The sequence below is a fragment of the Oncorhynchus kisutch genome, linkage group LG20, assembly GCF_002021735.2.
Source record: "Oncorhynchus kisutch isolate 150728-3 linkage group LG20, Okis_V2, whole genome shotgun sequence".
NCBI classification, from domain to species: domain Eukaryota; kingdom Metazoa; phylum Chordata; class Actinopteri; order Salmoniformes; family Salmonidae; genus Oncorhynchus; species Oncorhynchus kisutch.
The window spans coordinates 25,854,031-25,879,714 of NC_034193.2; the positions used below are offsets into that span (position 1 = coordinate 25,854,031).

The 25,684-nt window shown below is 40.5% G+C and overlaps 2 protein-coding genes and 1 long non-coding RNA gene across 4 annotated transcripts; 1 reads left to right on the forward strand and 2 right to left on the reverse strand.

Moving 5' to 3' along the window:
• Positions 1-238: 238 nt before the first annotated feature.
• Positions 239-19,089, forward strand: LOC109865544 (interferon a3). Of its 2 annotated transcripts, XM_020453812.2 has the most exons (7): positions 239-1,781; positions 16,492-16,563; positions 16,748-16,811; positions 16,978-17,052; positions 17,262-17,408; positions 17,833-17,910; positions 18,732-18,860. In XM_020453812.2, exons 3-7 carry the CDS (start codon positions 16,752-16,754, stop codon positions 18,828-18,830), a joined length of 459 nt encoding a protein of 152 aa, XP_020309401.1. In that variant the 5' UTR covers positions 239-1,781; positions 16,492-16,563; positions 16,748-16,751; the 3' UTR covers positions 18,831-18,860. The 2 variants fall into 2 exon arrangements, with proteins under 2 accessions (XP_020309401.1, XP_020309400.1); XM_020453811.2 differs by lacking the exon at positions 239-1,781 and having other exon boundaries at positions 12,762-16,811; positions 18,732-19,089.
• LOC116355477 (uncharacterized) lies at positions 11,004-12,974 on the reverse strand. The gene is made up of 3 exons (XR_004204483.1): positions 12,862-12,974; positions 12,670-12,763; positions 11,004-12,569 (listed from the first exon to the last, which is right to left on the reverse strand). It is a non-coding gene; the product is annotated as an uncharacterized LOC116355477 (long non-coding RNA).
• On the reverse strand, positions 17,872-23,953 carry cd79b (CD79b molecule, immunoglobulin-associated beta). The gene is made up of 5 exons (XM_020453810.2): positions 23,778-23,953; positions 22,709-23,017; positions 22,299-22,417; positions 21,927-21,980; positions 17,872-20,140 (listed from the first exon to the last, which is right to left on the reverse strand). The coding sequence occupies exons 1-5, from the start codon at positions 23,839-23,841 to the stop codon at positions 20,042-20,044; spliced, it is 645 nt and encodes a 214-aa protein (XP_020309399.1). The 5' UTR covers positions 23,842-23,953; the 3' UTR covers positions 17,872-20,041.
• Between the last annotated feature and the right edge of the window lie 1,731 nt (positions 23,954-25,684).

The window sequence follows — 25,684 nt, forward strand, 5'->3', positions numbered from 1 at the left end:
TCCTAGTTGGAGGGGTGCTCTTATCTTATCTATGAACATAGACAGGGCTCTAACTCCTCTAGCTCCACAATGAGAGAGGGTGCAGGCCAGGCAGCAGGCTGTTAGTCAGCTCAGCTATCCCCATTGAGACTGTCCGTGCCTCGATCTAGGTTGAATAATAAACATCTGCATTTTGAAAGAGTATTTTTATCATTATTTTATTAACAAAAGCATAAAGATGCTGATAAAGAAATACAGTACTGTACAGTATATGCTTTATCCAACATTTTGCTGTTGCATGAGGTCGCCCACACGCACTTTCATCATTTTGTTAATAAAGCACGAAGATAGAAAATAGTCATAAAGTTTCCCCAAGTAAAATGCAATTATGCCAGAGCTCCGTTAAATATTTGGGGCATGACATTACTTCTAAGGGTCACGCCCTCTCCAAAGATAGATTAGAGGCAAATAAGCAGCACATGCTGTCTTTTTTGGGTGTGGCTGGTCTGTGGTTGAAAGACTATGCAGAGATAGTTCAACCGCTGCAGGATTGTATTGATGGGAGAAAGATGCGAAGGGTGCGAGTGAAGTTGTGGTCTGGAAGGATGAGGCTGAGATGACATTGGTAAAATGGAGACAAACATGTCTACCCCTTGCTTGGGTTTGCCAGACCATAATAAACCCTTCCATCTCTTTATTTCAGAGACAAGTGTGTTTGTCAGCAGTTTTGACACAGTATCATGGTGTGGGATATTGACCTGTTGGTTATTATTCTAAACGATTGGATAATGTGATCAGGGGAATGGTTTCCTGTTTGAGATCGGTAGTGGCTGCTACTGAGGCTGTTTTGGAATGTTCTAATATTGTGGCTATGTCTCCCCTAACCTTCGATATCCGATGTTACTCTGAAACGATGTACAATTCTTAACCCTTCTCCCTACAGCAGATGCCGGTGAAGATGACTGATGTAGCTATTGAAATTGACTCTAGCCCTAGATTGGACTTGAGAGACACCCCGTTAGACAATCCAGGCTGAGGTTTTGTAGATGGGTCTGCTCAGAGAAATGGAAAGGGGGATCAATTAGTTGGTTCTGCTGTTGTAACTGTTTTGGAAGCTGGAGAGTGCTCGACTCCCTTCACACTTATCAGCCCAGGCGGCAGAACGTTTTGGCCTGACTAGAGCTTGTATTTTGGGAAAGGACTGCTCTGTTAACATTCTCACTGATAGTAGATATGCGTTCAGGGTTTTTGGATGATTTTTGTGGAAGAATAGAGGGTTGTTGACCTCGTCTGTAAAACAAATTGCACACAGTAACCTTATTTTGTCTCTCTTACAGCTGCCCCCCCATCTGTTTCTATAATCAAGTGTCAAGCACATTCTTCCTCTAACGACAACATGTTTAAAGCAGACCACCATAGTCCCTGTGCCCAAGAACACTAAGTTAACCCGCCAAAACGACGAAAGACCTGTAGCACTCACGTCTGTAGCCATGAAGTGCTTTGAAAGGCTGGTCATGGCTCACATCTACACCATCATCACAGAAACTCTAGATCCACTCTAGTTTGCATACTGCCCCATCAGATCCACAGATGATGCAATCTCCATTGCACTCCACACTGCCCTTTCCCACCTGGACAAAAGGAACACCTATGTGAGAATGCTATTCTTTGACTACAGTTCAGTGTTCAACACCATAATGCCCTCAAAGCTCATCAATAAGCTAAGGGCCCTGGGACTAAACACCACCTCCCTCTGCAAATGGATCCTGGACTTCCTGACGGGCCACCCCCAGGTAGTAAGGGTAGGTAACAACACATCCGCCACGCTGATCCTCAACACACTATGAAATAACACATATGGAATCATGTAGTAACCAAAAGTGATAAACAAATCTAATTTGAGATTCTTCAAAGTAGCCACCCTTTGACAGCTTTGTACACACTTGGCATTCTCTCAACCAGCTTCATGAGGTGTGCCTTGTTAAGTTAATTTGTGGAATTTCTTTCCATCTTAATGTGTTTGAGCCAATCAGCTGTGACAAGGTAGGGGTGGTATAACGAAGATAGCCCTATTTGGTAAAAGACCTGTTCCATATTATCGCAAGAACAGCTCAACTATGCAAAGAGAAATGACAGTCCATCATTACCTTAAGACATGAAGGTCAGTCAATCCAGAAAATTAAGAACTTTGAAAGTTTCTTCAATTGCAGTCGCAAAAACCATCAAGGGCTATGATGAAACTGGCTCTCATGAGGACCACCACAGGAAAGGAAGACCCAGAGTTACCTCTGCTGCAGAGGATAAGTTCATTAGAGTTTCCATACTCAGAAATTGCAGCCCAAATAAATGCTTCACAGAATTCAAGTAACAGACACATCTCAACATCAACTGCAGATCATCGGTTCACCTACTCTGCTTCTCAAAAAGACAAGCCGGTTGGAACCAAAAATCTCACATTTGGACTCATCAGACCAAAGGACTGACTCGCACTGGTGTAATGTCCATTGGTCGTGTTTTTTGGCACAAGCAAGGCTCTTCTTATTATTTGTGTCCTTTAGTAGTGATTTCTTTGCATGCAAATCGACCATGAAGGACTGATTCACACAGTCTCCTCTGAGCAGTTGATGGTGGGATGTGTCAGTTACTTGAACTCTGAAGCATTTATTTGTGACTGACCGGCTCAAATCGGTGTTAAGTAGCAAAATTTGAAATGGTCTTTTTTACATTGGATAAAAGTAGAGACTCAGAGTTACAAAATGGTATATCATACACTGCATTATTTAGGAACAATGGGAAAGTAATTCTGCCTTGAAAGTTGCTAAACTTGTAAACTCACTTTTGAGAAAATGGCCTTTGAATGTTTTGGTACCAACTGGAGAGCTCTCCAATTCTTATGGATGAGGGGCAGTATTGAGTAGCTTGGATGAATAAAGTGCCCAGAGTAAACTGCCTGCTACTGAGGCTCAGAAGCTAGGATATGATTTGGAAGAAAACACTCTGAAGTTTCTAAAACTGTTTGAATGATGTCTGTGAGTATAACAGAACTCGTATGGCAGGCAAAAAACAGAGAAGAAATCTAACCAGGAAGTGGGAAATCTGATATTTGAAGGTGTTCGAAGTCTTTGCCTATCCAATATACAGTGTCTATGGGGTCATACTGCACTTCCTAAGGCTTCCACTAGATGTCAACAGTTTTTAGAACCTTGTTTCAGGCTTCTACTGTGAAGGGGGAGAGAATAAGAGCTGTTTGAGCTTAGTCATGTGCGTGGCCGTGAGAGCTAGCTGCGTTCCTTTTAATTTCTAACGACAATGGAATTGTCCGGTTGGAATATTATTGAAGATTTATGATAAAAACATCTTAAAGATTGATTCTATACATCGTTTGACATGTTTCTACGAATTGTAATGGAACTTTTTGACTTTTCGTCTGGCCTGTGCCTCGTGAATTTGGATTTGTGAACTAAATGCGCAAACAAAAAGGAGGTTTTTGGACATAAATGATGGACTTTATCGAACAAAACAAACATTTATTGTGGAACTGGGATTCCTGGGAGTGCATTCTAAGGAAGATCATCAAAGGTAAGTGAATATTTACAACGCTATTTCTGACTTACCGACTCCGACCCACAACATGGCGGGTATCTGTATGGCTTGTTTTTGTGTCTGAGCGCTGTACTCAGATTATTGCATGGTGTGCTTTTTCCGTAGAGCTTTTTTGAAATCTGACAGCGGTTGCATTAAGGAGAGGAATATCTTTAATTCCATGTATAACACTTGTATTTTCATCAACATTTATGATGAGTATCTCTGTAAATTGACGTGGCTCTCTGCAAAATCACCGGATGTTTTGGAAGCAAAACATTACTGAACATACTCCAATGTAAACTGAGATTTTTGGATATAAATATGAACTTTATCGAACAAAACATACATGTATTGTGTAAAATGAAGTCCTATGAGTGTCATCTGATGAAGCCTATCAAAGGTTAGTGATTAATTTTATCTCTATTTTGTGACTCCTCTCTTTGGCAGGAAAAATGGATGTTTTTCTGTGACTAGGTGCTGACCTAACATAATCGCATGGTATGCTTTCGCCGTAAAGCCTTTTTGAATCGTACACTGTTGTGGGATTAACAACAAGTTTTTCTTTAAAGTGGTGTATAATACTTGTATGTTTGAGGAATTCTAATTATGAGATTTCTGTTTGAATTTGGCGCCCTGCACTTTCACTGGCTGTTGTCAAATCGATCCCGTTAACGGGATTTCATCCATAAGAAGTTTTAAGCCAGCCCCACCCATCTCTTTAAGGATTCACTTGTGAGGTCATGTGCTAAACAGTGAGTAGTGTAGTAAAGATTAAGACTAAAAGTGGTAAAAGTAGTAGCCTACAATAAGGAAAAATTCCAGGTAAACAGTGTCCAGATAAAAATATTTTATAAATATTGGATGACGCTTACCCAGACATACTTGTCTAAATTTATGGGTCATGTGAAAGAAATGCTATAACCCCTAGCCACATCCAATCAAATTGTATTAGTCACATGCGTCAAATACAACAGGTGTAGACCTTACAGTGAAATGCTTACTTACGAGCCCCTAACCAACAATGCAGTTTAAAAATTAAAAATATATGGATAAGAAAGTAACAAGTAATTAAAGACCAGCATTAAAATAACAATAGCGAGACTATATACCGGGTACTTGTACAGAGTCAATGTGCAGGGGCACCGGTTAGTTGAGGTAATATGTACATGTAGGTAGAGTTAATAAAGTGACTATGCATAGATGATAACAACAGAGAGTAGCAGCGGTGTAAAAGAGGGGGGGGGGGGGCAATACAAATAGTCTAAGTAGCCATTTGATTAGGTGTTCAGGAGTCTTATTGCTTGCGGATAGAAGCTGTTTAGAAGCCTCTTGGACCTAGACTTGGCGCTCCGTTACCGCTTGCCATGCGGTAGCAGAGAGAAGAGTCTATGACTAGGGTGGCTGGAGTCTTTGACAATTTTTAGGGCCTTCCTCTGACACTGCCTGTATAGAGGTCCTGGATGGCAGGAAGCTTGGCCCCAGTGATGTACTGGGCCATTCCCACTACCCTCTGTAGTGACTTGCGGTCGGAGGCCAAGCAGTTGCCATACCAGGCAGTGATGCAACCGGCAACATGCTCTCAATGGTGCAGCTGTCGAATCTTTTGAGGATCTGAGGACCCATACCAAATCTTTTCAGTCTCCTGAGGGGGAATAGGTTTTTTCGTGCCCTTTTCACAACTATCTTGGTGTGCTTGGACCATGTTAGTTTGTTGGTGACGTGGACACCACTGCTCCACTGCAGCCCCATCAATGAGAATGGGGGTGTGCTCTGTCCCCTTTTCCTATAGTCCACAATCATCTCCTTTGTCTTGATGATGTTGAGGGAGAGGTTGTTGTCCTGGCACCACACTGCCAGGTCTTTGACCTCCTCCCTAAAGCCTGTCTCGTCGTTGTCTGTGATCAGGCCTACCACTGTTGTCAACAGCAAATTTAATGATGGTGTTGGAGTCGTGCCTGGCCGTGCAGTCATGAGTGAATATGGAGTACAGGAGGGGACTAAGCACGCCACCCTGAGGGGCCCCTGTGTTGAGGATCAGTATGTCGCATGTGTTGTTACCTACCCTTACCACCTGTGGGCGGCCCGTCAGGATGTCCAGGATCCAGTTGCAGAGGGAGGTGTTTAGTCCCAGGGTCCTTAGCTTATTGATGAGCTTTGAGGGCACTATGGTGTTGAACACTGAGCTGTAGTCACTGAATAGCATTTTCACATAGGTGTTCCTTTTGTCCAGGTGGGAAAGGACAGTGTGGATTGTAATAGAGATTGCATCATCTGTGGATCTGTTGGGGCGGTATGCAAATTGGAGTGGGACTAGGGTTTCTGGGATGATCGTGTCACTGGGCAGCTCTCTGCTGTGCTTCCCTTTGTAGTCTTTAATGGTTTGCAGGTCCTGCCACATCTGAGCGTTAGAGCCGGTGTAGTACGATTCGATCTTAGTTCTGTATTGACGCTTTGCCTGTTTGATGGTTCGTCGGCGAGGCGTAGCGGGATTTGTTATAAGCTTCCGCGTTAGAGTCCCGCTCCTTGAAAGCGGCAAGCTCTAGCCTTTAGCTCAGTGCGGATGTTGCCTGTAATTCATGGCTTCTGGTTGTGGTATATATGCATGGTCACTGTGGGGACGACGTCATCGATGCACTTATTGATGAAGCCAATGACTGATGTGGTGTACTCCTCAACACCATCGGAGGAATCCCAGAACATATTCCAGTCTGTGCTAGAAAAACAGTCCTGTAGCTTAGCATCTGCTTCATCTGACCAATTTTTTTATTGATCTAGTCACTGGTGCTTCCTGCTTTAATGTAAGCAGGAATCAGGAGGATAGAATTATGGTCAGATTTGCCAAATGGAGGGTGAGGGAGAGCTTTGTTTGTGTCTCTGTGTGTTGAGTAAAGGTGGTCCAGAGTTTTTTCCCCCCTCTAGTTACACATTTAACATGCCGTTAGAAATTTGGTAAAACCGATTTAAGTTTCCCTGCATTAAAGTCCCCGGCTACTAGGAGCGCTGCTTCTGGGTGAGTGTTTTCTTGTTTTCTTATCGCGGAATACAGCTCATTCCATGCTGTCAATAGTTCCAGCCTCTGACTGTGGTGGTATGTAAACCGCTACGAAGAATACAGATGAAAATTCTCAAGGTAGTGTTGCGGATTAATCAGAATTAGTTAGGTAACATAGATAAATAAGATGTTTTATTTATTTACGTAATATGCTTATGTGAGATACTTGTCATTAGAATGTCTCCTTTTGGACTATATTGTTGGCAGTCGCACTTTTCCCTTCTCAGCTAGGGAAAAGTCCCTTGGGGCCCAGAGAGGGGAGAGGTCAGGTTTGAACATCGTCTTCATGTGTGAATGTATCTGTTAAACCATGTGAAGGGCTCCACAATGTCTATACGCCAGTCACCCCCTCCTTTTCCCATTGGGGGGGAGGTCTCTGGAACCATTGTATTACCCATCTGATGTTGCACTTATCTTTCATAGTATATGACCTAGAGGCTCACTCCCCTCAGTGAGCTTGTCCAGGAGGGGATTGTACTTGAGATGGGAGTATCTAGAGTTGACAATTGATATATGCCATTGGATGAGGTAATGTTTTGGTACTATGAAGTACCAAAACGAGATAAAAACCTCGTTTTAGAGACCAAACTGAACGATAATTTATAGTTAATGCTATCTGGCTATGGGATACTCCTCTCTCAAGTAAATGTCTTTCTTTGGGAACTGTTCCTAAGATCTGTGGTTCATCATATAAGTTGAGAGGGGTGTATCTTGGCTATAAAAGATCTTGTTATTCTCTTATAGGCGCACTCAGAATTAATTTATAGACACTGAATTGATCTGAGAGTCAAAGGGCTATGGTGAAGCTCATATAATTCAAGTTTAAGTTTAAGTATAACTCTGACTGGTGTGTGGTTTGTAAACTCTCCTCATTTAGTAATACAGGAAATTATCACGAGAGTAGGTAGTGTGGTCTACAGTTTATCATGAAATACAGTGGCTTGCGAAATTATTCACCCCTTTGGCGTTTTTCCTATTTTGTTGCCTCACAACCTGGAATGAAAATTGATTTTGGGGGGGTTTGTTTCATTTGATTTACATAACATGCCTATCACTTTGAAGATGCAAAATTATTTTTTTTGTGTGAAACAAATGAGAAATAAGATAACTATTCAACCCCCCAAAATCAATCATTTGTAAAGCCACCTTTCTCAGCAATTACAACTGCAAGTCTCTTGGGGTATGTCTCTATAAGCTTGGCCCATCTAGCTACTGGGATTTTTGCCCATTCTTCAAGGCAAAACTGCTCCAGCTCCTTCAAGTTTGGTTCCTCTGGTGTACCAAAATCTTTAAGTCATACCACAGATTCTCAATTGGATTGACATCTGGACTTTGACTAGGCCAATCCAAGACATTTAAATGTTTCCCCTTAAACCACTCAACTGTTGCTTTCAGCAGTATGCTTAGGGTCATTGTCCTGCTGGAAGGTGAACCTACGTCCCAGTCGCAAATCTCTGGGAGACTGAAACGGGTTTCCCTCAAGGATTTCCCTGTATATAGCACCATCCATCATTTCTTCAATTTTGACCGGTTTCCCAGTCCCTGCCGTTCTCGGGGTGATAAGAGGTGTTGGGTTTGTGCCAGACATAGCGTTTTCCTTGATGGCCAGAAAGCTCAATTTTAGTCTCATCTGACCAGAGTACCACCTTCCATATGTTTGGGGAGTCTCCCACATGCCTTTTGGCGAACACCAAACGTGTTTGCTTATTTTTTTCTTTAAGCAATAGCTTTTTTTCTGGCCACTCTTCCATAAAACCCAACTCTGTGGAGTGTACGGCTTAAAGTGGTCCTATGGACAGATATTCAAATTTCCACTGTGGAGCTTTGCAGCTCCTTCAGGATTATGTTTGGTCTCTTTGTTGCCTCTGGTGAATGCCCTCCTTTCCTGGTCTGTGAGTTTTGGTGCCATATTCTTTCAATTTTTTAAATAATTGATTTAATGGTGCCCCCATGGGATGTTCAAAGTTTTTTATAACCCAACCCTGATCAGGAACAACTTTGTCCCTGGCCTGTTTGGAGAGCTCCTTGTTCTTCATGGTGCCGCTTGCTTAATGGTGTTGCAGACTCTGGGGCCTTTCAGAACAGGTATATATGTATACTGAGATCATGTGACACTTAGATTGCACACAGGTAGACTTTATTTAACTAATTATGTGACTTCTGAAGGTAATTGGTTGCACCAGATCTTATTTAGGGGCTTCATAGCAAAGGGGGTGAATACATATGCACGCACCACTTTTACATTTTAATTTTATATCATTTTTTTAAACAAGTTTTTTATTTTTATTTCATTTCACCAATTTGGACTATTTTGTGAATGTCCATTACATGAAATCCAAATGAAAATCAATTTAAATTACAGGTTGTAATGCAACAAAATAGGAAAAATGCCAGGGGGTGAATACTTTTGCAATGCACTGTACTCTACCTCAGAGTACAGTGCATTGCAATAGCTAGAGACTTCCTTAGAGCAAATCAAATCAAATCAAATCAAATTTTATTTGTCACATACACATGGTTAGCAGATGTTAATGCGAGTGTAGCGAAATGCTTGTGCTTCTAGTTCCGACAATGCAGTAATAACGAACAAGTAATCTAACTAACAATTCCAAAAAACTACTGTCTTATACACAGTGTAAGGGGATAAAGAATATGTACATAAGGATATATGAATGAGTGATGGTACAGAGCAGCATAGGCAAGATACAGTAGATGATATCGAGTACAGTATAACATATGAGATGAGTATGTAAACAAAGTGGCATAGTTAAAGTGGCTAGTGATACATGTATTACATAAGGATGCAGTCGATGATATAGAGTACAGTACATACGTATGCATATGAGATGAATAATGTAGGGTAAGTAACATTATATAAGGTAGCATTGTTTAAAGTGGCTAGTGATATATTTACATCATTTCCCATCAATTCCCATTATTAAAGTGGCTGGAGTTGAGTCAGTGTCATTGACAGTGTGTTGGCAGCAGCCACTCAATGTTAGTGGTGGCTGTTTAACAGTCTGATGGCCTTGAGATAGAAGCTGTTTTTCAGTCTCTCGTTCCCAGCTTTGATGCACCTGTACTGACCTCGCCTTCTGGATGACAGTGGGGTGAACAGGCAGTGGCTCGGGTGGTTGATGTCCTTGATGATCTTTATGGCCTTCCTGTAGCATCGGGTGGAGTAGGTGTCCTGGAGGGCAGGTAGTTTGCCCCCGGTGATGCGTTGTGCAGACCTCACTACCCTCTGGAGAGCCTTACGGTTGAGGGCGGTGCAGTTGCCATACCAGGCGGTGATACAGCCCGCCAGGATGCTCTCGATTGTGCATCTGTAGAAGTTTGTGAGTGCTTTTGGTGACAAGCCGAATTTCTTCAGCCTCCTGAGGTTGAAGAGGCGCTGCTGCGCCTTCTTCACGATGCTGTCTGTGTGAGTGGACCAATTCAGTTTGTCTGTGATGTGTATGCCGAGGAACTTAAAACTTGCTACCCTCTCCACTACTGTTCCATCGATGTGGATAGGGGGGTGTTCCCTCTGCTGTTTCCTGAAGTCCACAATCATCTCCTTAGTTTTGTTGACGTTGAGTGTGAGGTTCTTTTCCTGACACCACACTCCGAGGGCCCTCACCTCCTCCCTGTAGGCCGTCTCGTCGTTGTTGGTAATCAAGCCTACCACTGTTGTGTCGTCCGCAAACTTGATGATTGAGTTGGAGGCGTGCGTGGCCACGCAGTCGTGGGTGAACAGGGAGTACAGGAGAGGGCTCAGAACGCACCCTTGTGGGGCCCCAGTGTTGAGGATCAGCGGGGAGGAGATGTTGTTGCCTACCCTCACCACCTGGGGGCGGCCCGTCAGGAAGTCCAGTACCCAGTTGCACAGGGCGGGGTCGAGACCCAGGGTCTCGAGCTTGATGACGAGCTTGGAGGGTACTATGGTGTTGAATGCCGAGCTGTAGTCGATGAACAGCATTCTCACATAGGTATTCCTCTTGTCCAGATGGGTTAGGGCAGTGTGCAGTGTGGTTGAGATTGCATCGTCTGTGGACCTATTTGGGCGGTAAGCAAATTGGAGTGGGTCTAGGGTGTTAGGTAGGGTGGAGGTGATATGGTCCTTGACTAGTCTCTCAAAGCACTTCATGATGACGGATGTGAGTGCTACGGGGCGGTAGTCGTTTAGCTCAGTTACCTTAGCTTTCTTGTGCACGAGCTGTTATTTACAAAAATACATAGTCCGCCGCCCCTTTTCTTAAAAGAGGCCACTGTTCTATCCTGCCGGTGCAGCATTTCACCAGCCAGCTGTATGTTGATAGTGTCGTCGTTCAGCCACGTCTCCGTGAAGCATAAGATATTACAGTTTTGAATGTCCTGTTGGTAAATGTAAACTTCCGCATAGGTCATCTATTTTATTGTCCAAAGATTGCACGTTTGCTAGCAGAATGGAAGTAAGTGGGGGTTTATTTGATCACCTACCAATTCTCAGAAGGCAGCCCGCCCTCCGGCCCCTTTTTCTCCACCTCCTCTTCACTCAAATCACGGGGATCTGGGCCTGTTCCCGAGAAAGCAGTATGTCGTTCGCGTTGGCCTCCTCAGAGTCATTAAAGGGGAAAAAACAATTCTGCCAGTCCGTGGAGAGTAATCGCAGTCCTGATGTCCAGAAGTTATTTTCGGCCATAAGAGATGGCAGCAGCAGCAACATTATGTACAAAATAAGTTTAAAAAATAAGATATGAACCAAAAAAAACACAATCAGGTACATCTTGCCAAGTGTATGTTCTCTACAGAAGGTGTAAACGGTACAGCCAAATTGTTACTTGCATAGTAGCAATATAAGAAATAGTGTCAATATAAATAAAATAATATACAGTATGTACAAGAACAATATCATTGATAGATGAGGTAATATGAATACAATCAGGGGTAAAGTGGCTGAACAGCAGGATAAAAGAAAATTGTACATTAGCAGCAACGTATTGGTGTGTGTGTGTTAGGAGAGAGTCATTTGAATAGAGGCGGTGCAGGTGACTGGTCCGTCCAAACCACGCATGAACAAGGGAATCTATATTCGGAGAGCATGTTTCTGTCCTGCCCTTGACTTTGGTGCAGGGCATGTGATGTCCATAGCCTCTTCGTCGCAAAACTCCCTGATCTTCTCCAAAACATAAGTTTGTCTAGCTGTGTCCAGTCCAGGTGGTGCTTGTACAGGCAGACCATCTATGGGAGGAAGAATGTCAGCGTTGCGCAGCAGCTGAAACCTGGTCCCGACTGAGTCCAAACACTCCTTTGCGACAACAACACCAGGCTCCAGAGGATGGAAGCTGTAAAACAGGAAATAACCCCAAAAATTGTCAAGACATTATAACCTTGCACAACTTCAATTCACCTCCCAAGTTTAGATGAGAAGAATAATAATCTCATACAATAAAGTGCTGGAACTGCCTGAACTGTGGCAGCAGCCTGAAGTAAGTCAGGTGTTTTTGCCAGCCATAGCTTTCCACCAGCACACTACCATTCCTCCAGTCCAACCAGCTGTGGGATGTTGACCCTTGTTGTCATTCACAACACCAGCAATCTCAGACAAGGTGTTTACTCTGGTCTTTCTGAAGCGCTGTTTGATGAGGCCAAAGCACTTGGTGTGGCCTGTGATCAAAAAGTGAAGGTTCAGATTCTGGTGGAGCTTGTGCATAGTCCGCCAGGCACAATACCAGAGAACAAACTTGTTCTTCTTTTGGCCACTGCAGTTATCACAATTCAGGTCCACATGTGTTTCCCAAACTCCGTAGTTGAAGAAATGATGCATGTAGCTGGTGACTGTGCTCCTGCCTTTGCTGGATGACATGCCTTCATCAATCAAGTAGTTGACTTGTTGTGATATTCCTTCACAGCAGACACCAAACAAGCCACACTTGCGAGGAGTTAAAAAGTAGATGCGACCTGGCTGCATGGGGTCAGAAGGATAGTGCACCTGCAAACAACAAAAGAACAGTAAGATAAGTTAATGAAACGAAAATGTAACGCAAATCGTGATATTTGTAATGCATCATTATCAGGAAAGTTTCACTTACCTACAAATGTGCAGAGTAGCAGCACTGCATACAGAAACATAATCTTGGAAACTGGAAGTTAAAACGATAACACACAGCCCGATTACACGTACCTCTGGAAAATACAGAAATAATGTGTGCTCAATAAAAGTAGTGCCAATCATGTTTGAGGTCAATTAAATAATCAAAACGTGTTGTTTATGGTTCAAATACCAAGTGCTGTCATCGATTCCTTGTAGAGACACCACACTGCTGCTTTTGTCACATGGGATGGCAGCAGCTTTCCACCAAAGTGTTTGTGTCCTGGGTGGCGTCCTGGTATACTATTGCATTATGCTCTGCGTAGTTGTTGAAGTTCACCACTCACTGCAAGTTCTCATGCTTCAGGTGTAACCTGTGCTTACTTGGGACAGCTCTCTTTTTGATGGGAGGCATTAGACCATTCTCCTTGTATAACTGTTACAGGAGAGTCAGGCGTGTTCTACTGACGCTGAAAGACAAATTCCAGATTTAAAAAAAATTGCCAATATTATACAATACCATCAGACACACCTGGCTAACTTGATGAGTCATGTAATCATCTGGCAAAGTTTAGTCTTTTGTTTAGACATGCTAGCTAAACAATTAACCATAATCCTAATCCATAGAGTACTAGCAATACAAACCGATTGTCATAGCTAGCTGAAGTTATCTATCTAACATTAGGCTATAACTCACAATGCGAAATCGCATTCTGAGAACATTACTACACACAGATCATATATGTAATGTTAGCTAGAGAGCCAGACATCTAATGTCAGCTCGCTAGCTAACAGCAAGCTTGCAATGAAAACAACTTTCTGACAAAATTAGAAACATATCATATCTGAAACTAGCTAGATTCTTATCCATATACATGGATGAATGCTTCATGGCATACTGCAGCGCCTTTCATTAAATAAGACGTCCTGCGTTTCCGTTTAGTTTGAACAGCTTGCTTGGCCCGTTGTTGTGTCAAGTCACTCTGGTTCACACTGACCGTGTGCAATGCCATAAGGATCATCTTAAACTTTAGCCCCCACCCAAACTCTGACTATTTTACTCGCCATAGCAGAGCTGTTTAGGCTGTTTTCATGTTATCCAGAGTGTTGGTAGTGTCAATTGTGCTCCTATTACAATTTAATTATGCTTTTTTTGCTGACGTTTCCTGACACCAGCCATATTCAACCGGTGTTAGTAAATTCATCCGTTATTCTGCGCTCTGGCACACTCAGACGAGACTGCTCTGAAACCGCTGTTGCAGTGACGTTCTATTGAAATGGATACTTGCATAGTGGAGTCTTTTGTTAAGTTTTACTACGCAATACACAAAAAAGCTGCGTTAGACAGGATTACCTACACATACTGACCAGCTCAAATAGACAGAAGCTAATTGAAATGCATTCCAGGTGACTACCTCATGAAGCTGGTTGACAGAATGCTTGGGTATGCAAAGCTGTCATCAAGGCAAAGGGTGGCTACTTTGAAGAATATAAAATATATTTCAATTTGTTTAACACTTTTTTGGTTACTACATGATTCCATATGTGTTATTTCATCGTTTTGATGTCTTCACTAAAATTCTACAATGTAGAAAATAGTAAAAATAAAGACAAACCCTTGAATGAGTAGGTGTGTCCAAACTTTTGACTGGTACTATATTTATATTTTTTAATTGCCTGTTTTTGGCATTAGTCCATGTCACATATCAATTTGCCAACAATGTAAATCATGTTTAGTGAGTTAATAAAGCCACATACAAACATTTCTCGATTAAGGCAGCTCCAAAATGTTTCAGTCTAGCTCAGTGCTTTCTGTGATGGAGGGGCAGCTGCGGAATACATAGAGTGTAGGTGTTGGTAATTTTCTTTAGTTGCGCCGTGATTGGCTCAGTGTTCCGTCACTCATGGGGACACTACGTCACCGCAGAATCTACAGGGAGAGTTAGGCAGTTTAAGCCCCCTTGGGTGTTGACATAGATTTACATTAGAAGTCCCCATCCAAGAAGGCACAAGGTCATTGGCCACAGGTAAAATGATGTCAAATCATGTTATGTCTACCGTAGCTTTGATTGGACTGATGAATGCACTAACTGTAAGTCGCTCTGGATAAGAGCATCTGCTAAATGACTCAAATGAAAATGTAAATGTAGGACAGAGTTCCTGCCTTGTGGTCCAGATACACCCCTATTCTGGAGGACTAATGGCCAGACACAACAGTCTTTATATTGCTGTGTCTGAACCAGTAACTCTGCTTATTGCACTCTAAACTCGAGGACTTGTCATTGTTTCCCAATCCAGAGTCTTTACTTGACCTGCTGATGTCTTGAGACTGATGGAAGAACACCTTTCCCACTCCACTCAACCTCCCAGTAATGTCCAGACAGAGTCTCTCACACAGCACCTGCTGGGCCAAAACAAATCTCTCTGGTTGATTAGCTGTTCCCACTGTTCAGCAGTCACTTTGTTCAGCCCTCACTGAGAGGTTTTTGAATACTGTGTTTGAGTCCAAAGTGAGCTGGCAGAAATCAGGAAGAAGAGAAGGTCAAAGTTCTAAAGTTGTAGATACCCTGTCTTTGAATCGGTGGAGAGAAATTGCAGTTAGCTGGAAACTGTCTTTCCAAATAAAACCACATTTGCAACCAAAAATGGTTTTGTATGACCTGAAAGGGTTCTGGGACATTTCAGTGGGCCTTATAGATGATTCCAAAGAAACACATTCCAGACCTCTTTCATTAACCAAAGGCATGTCCAGTTCAATAATAGGGTAGTAGTCTGTCACCTTGATATAATATTCAGACAACAATGAAAAAATATGACGTATTTCTTCTTAATCCCGCGGTGAAGCACTGGGGTTTCGTTTCGATTTAGGCTACTCTCACTCATCACTGTGTCGAAAGTCAGCAGGCTACACAGTATTTCATAATCAGGGCTCTCTCTTATCATGTTATTACAACGTCAGCAAACATATTTTCGATGCAAAGTCCACGTGTAGCCTACAGTAAGACTACAATAACATTTCATCATCAGTGATGTTGTCATGCATTTTCGATCTGCTTCAAATGATATTCATGATGTCACACAGACTGAGGCTCAAATCAACGTGTATTTGTCATGTGCGCCGAATTCAACAGGTAAAAAAGGTATTAGGTGAACAATAGGTAAGTAAAGAAATAAAACAACAGTAAAAAGACAGTGAAAAATAAACATACAATGCAAATACCTGTTTGAGTACCTGTTCAGGAGTCTTATGGCTTGGGGGTAAAAACTATTGAGAAGCCTTTTTGTCCTAGACTTGGCACTCCGTACTGCTTGCCTTGCGATAGTAGTGAGAACAGTCTGACTGGTGTAGCTGGTTCTATTAAGTCAAAAAGTAAAATAGGCCTACGTTTTTTTTAAATTGATAACATTATGGGCTTAATATAAATAAGATATTTTTGTTCAATGGCAAACATTAAAGTAGCCCCATTTCGATTGCTACTAAATTAAATAAAACAAATAGGCTAGTTAAAATCATATTGAATAGCCTACATTAATATTTACAGAAAATGACTCGAAAAAATACATGGAAACGAAGCCTACAGAAAATTGCAAACAATTGCAATTTATAGCCTCAGCTCAAGCCATGCAAATCGGAAAAAGTGTCTCAAACATGTTTAGATGCGTCCTATTCAACGCTGGCTTGGTAAGACATTTACAGTAGCCTATTCGATGTGTGTGAATATTGCTAAAAACAATACATTGACTTTCCAAACACCTGTAAAACATAAACGAATATAAATGTCGTGGTAAATATGTGATCTTAATTGTTTTCCAACCGTCGCAGGTACGGAAAGTGAAACAGGTATTGGCTTCACCCTATTCGTTTTGAGGAACTATAAAGGTCACATTCCTACAGGTAAGATGGTATACCTAAACATTAGTAACAAGAACATTTGACATAGCTAAGCCTGTTTTGTATTACAAATACATACTTTTTTTGCTCCACGTCACGTTTTCATTACCAACATGCATAGGCCTACGAAGTCTTTGCTTATTTGTTTGTTTTTAACCCTGTGCAATGGTTTCTCGGTGGGCTGCAGATGGATGGACGATCACAAATTCCTACAACACAGTGAGACCTTAATGAACGTACTCAATATTATGGTGAGTAGATTCTTATATTTTTGTTATTCTAAACCATTGCTGTAATTGTATCGTGCCAACAGAAATTGAAGCTGAATTCTATGATTTTGAATATTGTACATTAATTATTGAATGTATACATTGAATTTGTATTTATCATGTTTTTTTCTCTCTCTCTTAAACATAGGGTGGGGAGTTTACTACAGACAGTGTGGACATACCTTTCCCAGAGGACCTGTACGAGCAAGCTGAATATTTACCAGTAAGTTAGGCAGTCTTGTGAGATAGTCAACCTTTAGCATGGGATGTACTGGTGCACAGAGGATGTATGCATTAGCATTGTACTGACATTCCAGAAAAATGAACACCCCGACATTATTGTATGTCCATAATGAACTATTTTGATTGGCAAATATGAATTAATTTAGTACGGATCAGGTTAGTCATTTCCTCATGTCTTTCATTTTACAGACTGATGACACAATTTGGTTCATTCTCCAAACCCTTGACAAGATCTCTGAGCTGTTTGATGGAGAACTAGACTCTGTCTGGGATGAGAAGAAAGTGGAGATCTTCCTCAATGTTCTCACCAGTCAGTCTGATGGCCTTCAGTCATGTGTAAGTATAACATCTTCATATTCTACAGCTGGAATAGCACTTCTCTAGCCTGGTCCAAGATATGTTTGTGCTCTCTTACCAACTCAGTTGGACATTGACAATGATCAAGTTGTCAAAACAGATCTAGGACCATGCATGCTAGACATTTTAATATGAGCACATGTTAATTTGAATGAATGGACTGAGTCTCAGAGAGTTGGAGGAATGCAATATCTATATTGAGAACGTTACTTTTATATTCCACAAACAGACTGTAACTATAGTGCAATTCTTTCTCCTCAAATTATTTAAACTACTCACACTTGTGTTATACTTTAATGGGCCTTTTGTTTAAATTGGTAATGTATTTGTAGGGAAACACAATGCATTGAAAATAACTTATAGGAGATACAAACATTCAGTCATGCTTTTATCATCAATCCAGGTTAGGGCCCAGAAAAAAAATAGCAAGAATCTGCAAATGTACTTCAAGAGGCTGAACAACCATGTCCTTAAAAGAATGGTGAGTTTTTATTGAAATAATATTTCATATGTGGCCACAATGAGATGAATCATCATGGTCACATTGAGCCATTGGATCCCGTTTTACAATAATCTTCTACATACAGTACCAGCAAAACGTTTGGACACACCTACTCATTCAAGGGTTTTATTTTATTTTTTAGAATAATAGTGAAGACATTAAAACCATGAAATAACACATATGGAATCATGTAGTAACCAGAAAAGTGTTAAACAAATGTAAATATATGCCAAGAATGCAAAGCTGTCATCAAGGCAAAGGTTGGCTATTTTGAAGAATCTCAAATATAAAATATATTTTGATATGTTTAACACTTTTTTGGTTACTACATGATTCCATATGTGTTATTTCATGGTTTTAATGTCTTCACTATTTTTATACAATGTAGAAAATAGTTTAAAAAATTAAGAAAAACCTTTGAATGAGTAGGGGTGTCTAAACTTTTGACTGGTACTGCATGTGTCCATAACAATATACTGTACATACATCGAAAATTGTAGTTACACTGGAAAGTACAGTGTAAGTACATTGTATTTGTAAATACATAAATAAATACATTATTCAATTTGGCTAAACCTTCCCTCATCCAATAATTGTTGTTTATTTGACAAATACTTGAAACTGTTCATGGTGTAAACAGATTTAACACTGTGTACCTATTAGGGCTCAATTGAATCCTTAATGCTAAAGAGCTGCGCTACAGTGCGATAGAAATGTAAAGGCAATGTTCCCTTCTGTATGATGAGGGTATTCTGATTTTCAACTGCTAATATGTTTGTGGCTTTGTCACCAATCTGCAGGCATACAGTGCTCATGCATGGGAGCTGGTCAGGAAAGAGGTTAGGACACATCTGAGGAGGCTGGTTCTTCTGGGTTCAGCTACAGAAAACAGCATCTAAACTCAGCAACGCAATAATTATCGTCACGTATGAGTGACATCATGTATTTCGCCTGTTTCTTTGTATTTTTTTATGATATGTTTATTGATTCCACATGGAAATGTTTTTCTTTTTTATCTGGTTTTAAATCTATTCATTTATTGGGTTATTTATTAACTTTTATTTATTCTGTTGATGATTGCTGGATACATTTTTATACACAAAATTACTGTAGATGTATGCTTTTACCTGCTACTTCATTAAATGCATTTTTGACTACATATGGATTTGGCAATCACTGTTTAACAGTATATGGTATAGTAATAGTTTTCATAACAACAATAGAGCTTAGGCATTGTGATGTTTTTGAAAAAAATGACAGCTCTAGACAAAAACAACTTTCTCTCGAGACTAATTGTTTTTTTTGGTCTTTGGATATTTTAGGCAAAGTCCACTTTACAATGCTGCCATATCATAGTACTAGCAAGAGTATAACATTATTAACAATCAGCAATGGATGGCCTACATATTTATCCAGGCGACATGTCCACTTAACAAAACACCCACATTGATACAATTTGAAGGGGCGCGATCAGGTTGGGTATTTTACAACTGAAACAGGAGAAGCTGAAAAGAGAAAGACTTTCTATGGACAAGCCTCGTTAAACAAGCATTGCAATAACTAACTTTTGTCGCATTCACCCTATTATATAACAATCAAAATAGTAGCACCAACTCAAAACTCCTTTTATAGAGACACCAAATCGAGCACAACTGAAAAGAATACATGAACACATTTGAGATAGGTGAAAAGAGAAAAACATGCGATTAGAAAAACACGAATCAACAATCTGTTCCTCTGCGTGCATCTTATATAGGAGGTATCGAAAAGAACACGCGCACATGTATTCTAAAATGACATTACCCATATGGATGGATCTATAACATGAAGAAATAGTGGTCATCTGAACAAATCACTAAACATAAGATACATCCTGTAACACCATGGATGAGACATTGGCCTTTGAGTCCAGGGCCGTATTCATATTGCATCTCAGAGTAGGGGTGCAGATCTTTGATCAGATCCCCCTTGTCTATTCATTTTCATCTGAGGCAAAACTGATCATAGATCAGCAGTCCTACTCTGAACGCTTAACGAATACGGGGCGGATAGGCATTGAGATGCAGTGGATGACAGGAGAGCTCAGTCCCCATCTCCGCGCGGATGCAGCTCACTCCTGCTTCCAAGCTGCAGCAGCCTCTGCTGGCCCAGGCTGAGCATACACTGAGATGTCCTCATACAGATCACCACAATGCTCGATCTCCAAGCCCTGCATGCGTCAAATACAGAAAAATGGCGTGGGGAAAAGTGGGAAAATGTACTATTTACTACATTACAACTAAACGTATTGTGATGAAATGTAATTTTGTGCACATGCAATGAATACACTCGTAGAAATAAATACAAATGTAGGCTACAGTTTATGTACAATGTGCTGCTTTTGCATGAATTCCATTTGTTATTGACAATTTGATGGTTATGCTATTGGTATGTCTTTGCTGGTATATCAACAAGTTGATTGTGTAAAGCAAGTTAGAGCAATAGTAGTACCTAAATATGTCCGTACTATTTTAATTAGAAGCAGTGCTTAAGGAAGATGAAGACCCACCGTTAATAGGAAAAAAATGGGGGGGGAGGGGGCCAAATTAATGCAGAAAATAAGAAGCGTACGCTGGAATGACGACACACAACGTTTTCAACATGCACAAACACAAAAAAAGGAAACAACACCACCTTAGCAAATGCTAAAATGAAAACATTTTGTTATCCACATTATGACAATGGTAACAAACAAGCTGTGGTTAAAGAGTCACTGAAGCAGAGAGAGAGAGAGAGAGAGAAAGAAGCATGCAGCTGTGAGGAAAAACACAATTTCCTGTTTGTCACTGATAGCCGATCACGTCTAAAGTTAGGCTGATTCCACTAATGTTAACAAAAATATTAGCGTCACAGCTCTTAATGTGGGACTTTGACTGTGGAAAATCACCTCCACTTAGTCTATTGCGCATATTGAACATTCATGATACTCTGTACAGCCTAACCTATGGATTGTGCACCCATGAAATGCCGTATCAACCTACTCAGTGACACTCACAGAAGACAACTTTGTAGAGTTTACACAGATATTAGCATCATAGCTCTTATAGCAGGACATTGACTGGGGGAAATCACCTCCTCATGAATATTCAACACACATACTAGACTAAGTGGGGAGGGGACTTGTCAAAATCCCGCAATAAGAGCTACAGAATAACAAAAAAAAACTCTACAGAGTTGTCTTCTGTGGGTGTCACTGAGTAGGTTGATTACGCCATTTCATGGGTGCACAATCCATAGATAAGTATGTACAGTGTACACGTATACCCACAATGCAATTTGGAAGTTTAATACATTTAGAGTGCGATTTCAACTGGTTTAATTTTATTTAGAACTAACAGGGCTAGAATTAATCTACCGGTAGCCTATGTGCCGTGTATAGGTATCTTATGTTGAATCTATTTTAAGACATAACATAAGGAATTCTTTGTTGGTTATATGCTGACTGTAATTACCCAACAATTGATGTAACCTACAGGTGTCGAATCTTAATTTGATCACCCTGTTGATGCAGGAAACTTGTAGTGTATTGAAGGCTTCTAATGTTTAAAAAAAATGTCAAACTTGATTTTCCCTAACATAAAATGTATCAACCCCTCCCAAAAAATGTACATTAATAACAATCCACACAGTAACTAACACTTGCCTGCAGAAATGAAATTAGCATAATAAAAACATCCCCATAAAAAATCCGTCTGTTAAAACACGAGATATCAGTTGTTTTGCATGGGCTGCATTTCAATCCCTATTTTTTCCCCGTAAAGTAACATGCGCAGAACGTAAGGTTGTTTGGTGCACACGAATAGGTGTCCTGAACACAGGTTGCACAGCCACTCAAGAATGAGTAATTGTGCGGTAACAGTGGATACTTTCTGGTACTATACGGTAGTTAATAATGGTAATGATACCAAATGGCTCTGAGTGGTATAAGTTTTAATGGTTCCCAAAGCATACTGTACCTCATAGATGTGATCATGTTCAGGTTCCTCATAAATGGCATCTTCCTTCTTCAACTGAAAGAAAATTAGAGACAACTGAAAACAATTCTGCATAATAAAAAACAAGTATCAAATTGTACATATTACACCATATATTTTACACATACTGTATCACACACTGTACCCTCTCACCTTTGTGTCAAAATAATGAAACTTTTGAAAAGCTCGAAGATCAGAATGTAAGTAGTCAATGTGAATCAATTATTTCATCTGTTTTGTTGTGTCAGGTACATTCAAACATATTGAAATCACACCAGATAATGCATAAAAATACATCATTTTGTTTTTGCTGAGGTTTTCAGGTAGGTATATTTATTGTGTCATGCGACTCACCAGGGATTGGTGGCGTAGCAGTGGGGCAAGAGCAAACAGCGTTAAGAGTAACGCCTGGAGAAATATCAAAGCATCCTTCATCTTGCTTCTCCTTTCTGCATTTTCACTGTTAGAGGGTCCTTTATACACACACACACACACAGAGAGAGAGAGAGAGAGAGAGAGAATTACGAGTTTGTAAATTTGCAAATGACGAGTTTGACAATCTATGACCATCTTTAAATCCGAGGATGACAATGATGCGGATTATATATATATTTTTAAATCATAGTAGTTAATAAAGCAATACATATCCTTAAACAGATGCCATCCCATTGACAAAAACGATTCCAAATAGTTTTCAACCAATCATTCTTAACATTTTATGTCACCATCCGAGATTGCATTGGGCTATACTGTAGTCTACTTACTGAGCACTTGTAGCTCTGTCCCTGGCCCCCAGGTGATGTTGTTAATCAGACAAAAGTAAAATCCGGTGTCCTCCGTCTCTACATGTCTGAGTTCGATCGAGGCATTTCGTAACATGCTCTTCTGCCTCACAGTGACCCGGTCCCCCTCTATCTTCTTCCCAGTGGTGTTGTATTCTGAGGCCTTGTACCATTCCACCGTGGCAGACTGGATTCGGTCCGACACCACACAGAATATGACCACAGTGCGATTGGTCTTCACCCCAAAGAAACGAGGCTTCTGGGTGACCTGTAGGGGGCTGTTTAAAGCCACTGGAGAGACGTATGGGATGAGAGACACAAGGTTTGGTCAGTGAGACAGGTGATGGAAGCGTTGAACTATTTTATAAAACCTACTACTGTTAAATTAACATGATTCATTAGCAAATGTTGTCAGATATTTGTTATGAGGAAATGGCAATTATCACATAGATAATCAAACACTAATCTTTCATATAATTCCTGTAATCTTTCGTATCTGATGACTTATATAATATATAAATGTGTAAGCGTGTTAGACATCAGTATATGAAATAATGTATAAGCCCACCCAAGCTATTTCAAATGACCGTATGCCTGTTTTACAGTAACAGCCTAATAAATGTTCTGCTTATTTTACAATGACACAAAATGACGAAGTAAATGTAAGAAAACTAAACATAAATGAATGGCTAATACCAATAATACAATGGATTAAACAATCTTGGATGTAACAAATTGTACATGGATCACAACTAAATGTTTATTACAGATATATTGTGAGGTTAGTTTGACTTCCTCTTTTACACAGATGGGCAGGAAACAATGCTGGAAACGTGGTCCAATGCAACAACAACACAAAATAATTGCAAAACAAACGTTTATAAATATCCAACATGTAAAATATTTGTAAATATCGATACAAAGATAACTTCAAGAGCAGCTTAAATGTAATGCTTGGGGTAAAGTGATGACTCTAGTGTTTTATGTCTCATTTTGTCAGCACACATGCTAGGAATCACTCTTAAAACAAGTCAGTGTACCAATCTCTTACCTGAGAGGTTCACAAAGGCGAGCCCACAACATCCAACCAGTAGCCAGCACATGGCGGTCAACATTACTACTGTAGATTGCAAAAGCACAAGTTGTACTAGCCCCAAAATAATCTATGCAGAATAGCACCTTGACTGTAGCGTGGAGAGAGTCACCAGCATCAGTGGGTGTGACCACTGTTTGGTTGCGCATGCCCCATTCAAGATAATCAAACAAATAAGAGACAGAATATGATTAAAGGGATAGTTCACCCACATTTCAAAATTGCAATCTTGCTTGACTTACATGTTAGTTTTGAAAATGCCAAAGATAGCAGATGGTAGCAGGGGCGACATAAACAACCCCAAAGAGTGAATTGTATTCATGAAGTGAATTGCACTGAATTGGCTTTGTCTCCAGACTGCTTACAAGGTAAGGAAACAAAATGTGAATTTGTCATTTGGTTGAGCTATCCCTTTAAATTGCAAACTACCAAACACAAACTGAAGTCACACACTAGGTATGACCCAAGTTCCTTAAACTGCCTTTAGAAAACAATTAGTCGACAAACAGTTAACATTTTCCAACAAACATCTTTCCTCTGCAACTTGTACATAGGGTCTATTCAAATAAAGTGTACTTGTGTGATATTTTACATAATCCGCTCAAACATGCTTATCAGAGCCCCCTATTTTAAAATGGATACCCCTCCCTTCCATACCTCATGTGACATACCTTATGATAAAGCAATGTGGTGCTGTGTGTTTAGAATGATCTGCTGCAACATGTTGGGCTGGTAACATGTAGGCCAGTGGTTCTCAAACTGGAGGACCCGACCCCCTGAGCCAGTGGTCACAAAAAGGTTATGGGGGATCGAGAGTGTGAAACATCTGCCTCTGATTCCAAAGGGCCAAAGGTAGCAAGTTTGAATCCAGCGATAGAAGGTATTTTTTGACAATAAGTTTTGTATGTTTGTTTGTGCCTCTGATTCCAAAGGTTGCAAGTTTGAATCCAGCGATGGAAAGTGTTTTTTTAGATTTTTGTTTTAAGCCTATCCCAAACCTTAATCCTTACCTTAACCCAGGTAACGACCCCATTTTGAAATCTGCTTCTTGTGACCCTCAACTGTGAGTATGTCATTATAAGCCAATGTTTAAAAAAATAATTTGGGGCTATAGCAGTCAATTGCATAACATTCTGCCAGTATTTCTGATTGTCCTCTCAACTTCGATAACATACAGTACTTTTAATGTAGGGCTATGACAGTCAACTGCAAAATAGTCTGACATAATGTCTCTAATGCGTGTACAAAACAATTGGGATCTCGGAAATCTCCGACTTCAGTGTTTCAAGACAACTGGAAACTCAGAAGGAAAACGTGCAGTCATCCAACTCGGAATTCCAAGTCGGCAACTCGGGCCTCTTTCTAAAGATCCGACTTTCCTACCTGAAGAACACTGAAGACATGATTTGACCTAGTTTTTTTCAGAGTTCCCAGTTGTCTTGAAAGCACCATTGTCTCAACAACACAAATTAGATGGGAGTGCTTGAAGTATGTCGTGTAGGAGCATTTTCTTGAATCATTCCGATTCAAGCGCCACGATCTAAGGGCACTCTCTGGTTTCATTTTATCTTTTAGATTTCAATCATTTTCATTTCGATTTTTAAGGTTAACCACATTACAATGATTTTGAGATAGAAAGACAATATATTTCTTTTAAAATATGTTTGAATTTTGCAGGGGGAATTCTCCAGCAACCATAATTCCCTATCAGGTGACCCCTAGTTTGGGAACCACTGCCTTAACCATTCAGAGTTCATTCCTAACCTTAAGATTTAGAAGTTAATGCCTCTGATTCCAAAGGTTGCAAGTTTGAATCAAGTATTGCTGGATTTGATCTTGCAACCTGGCAGGGGCTTATGGTGTTT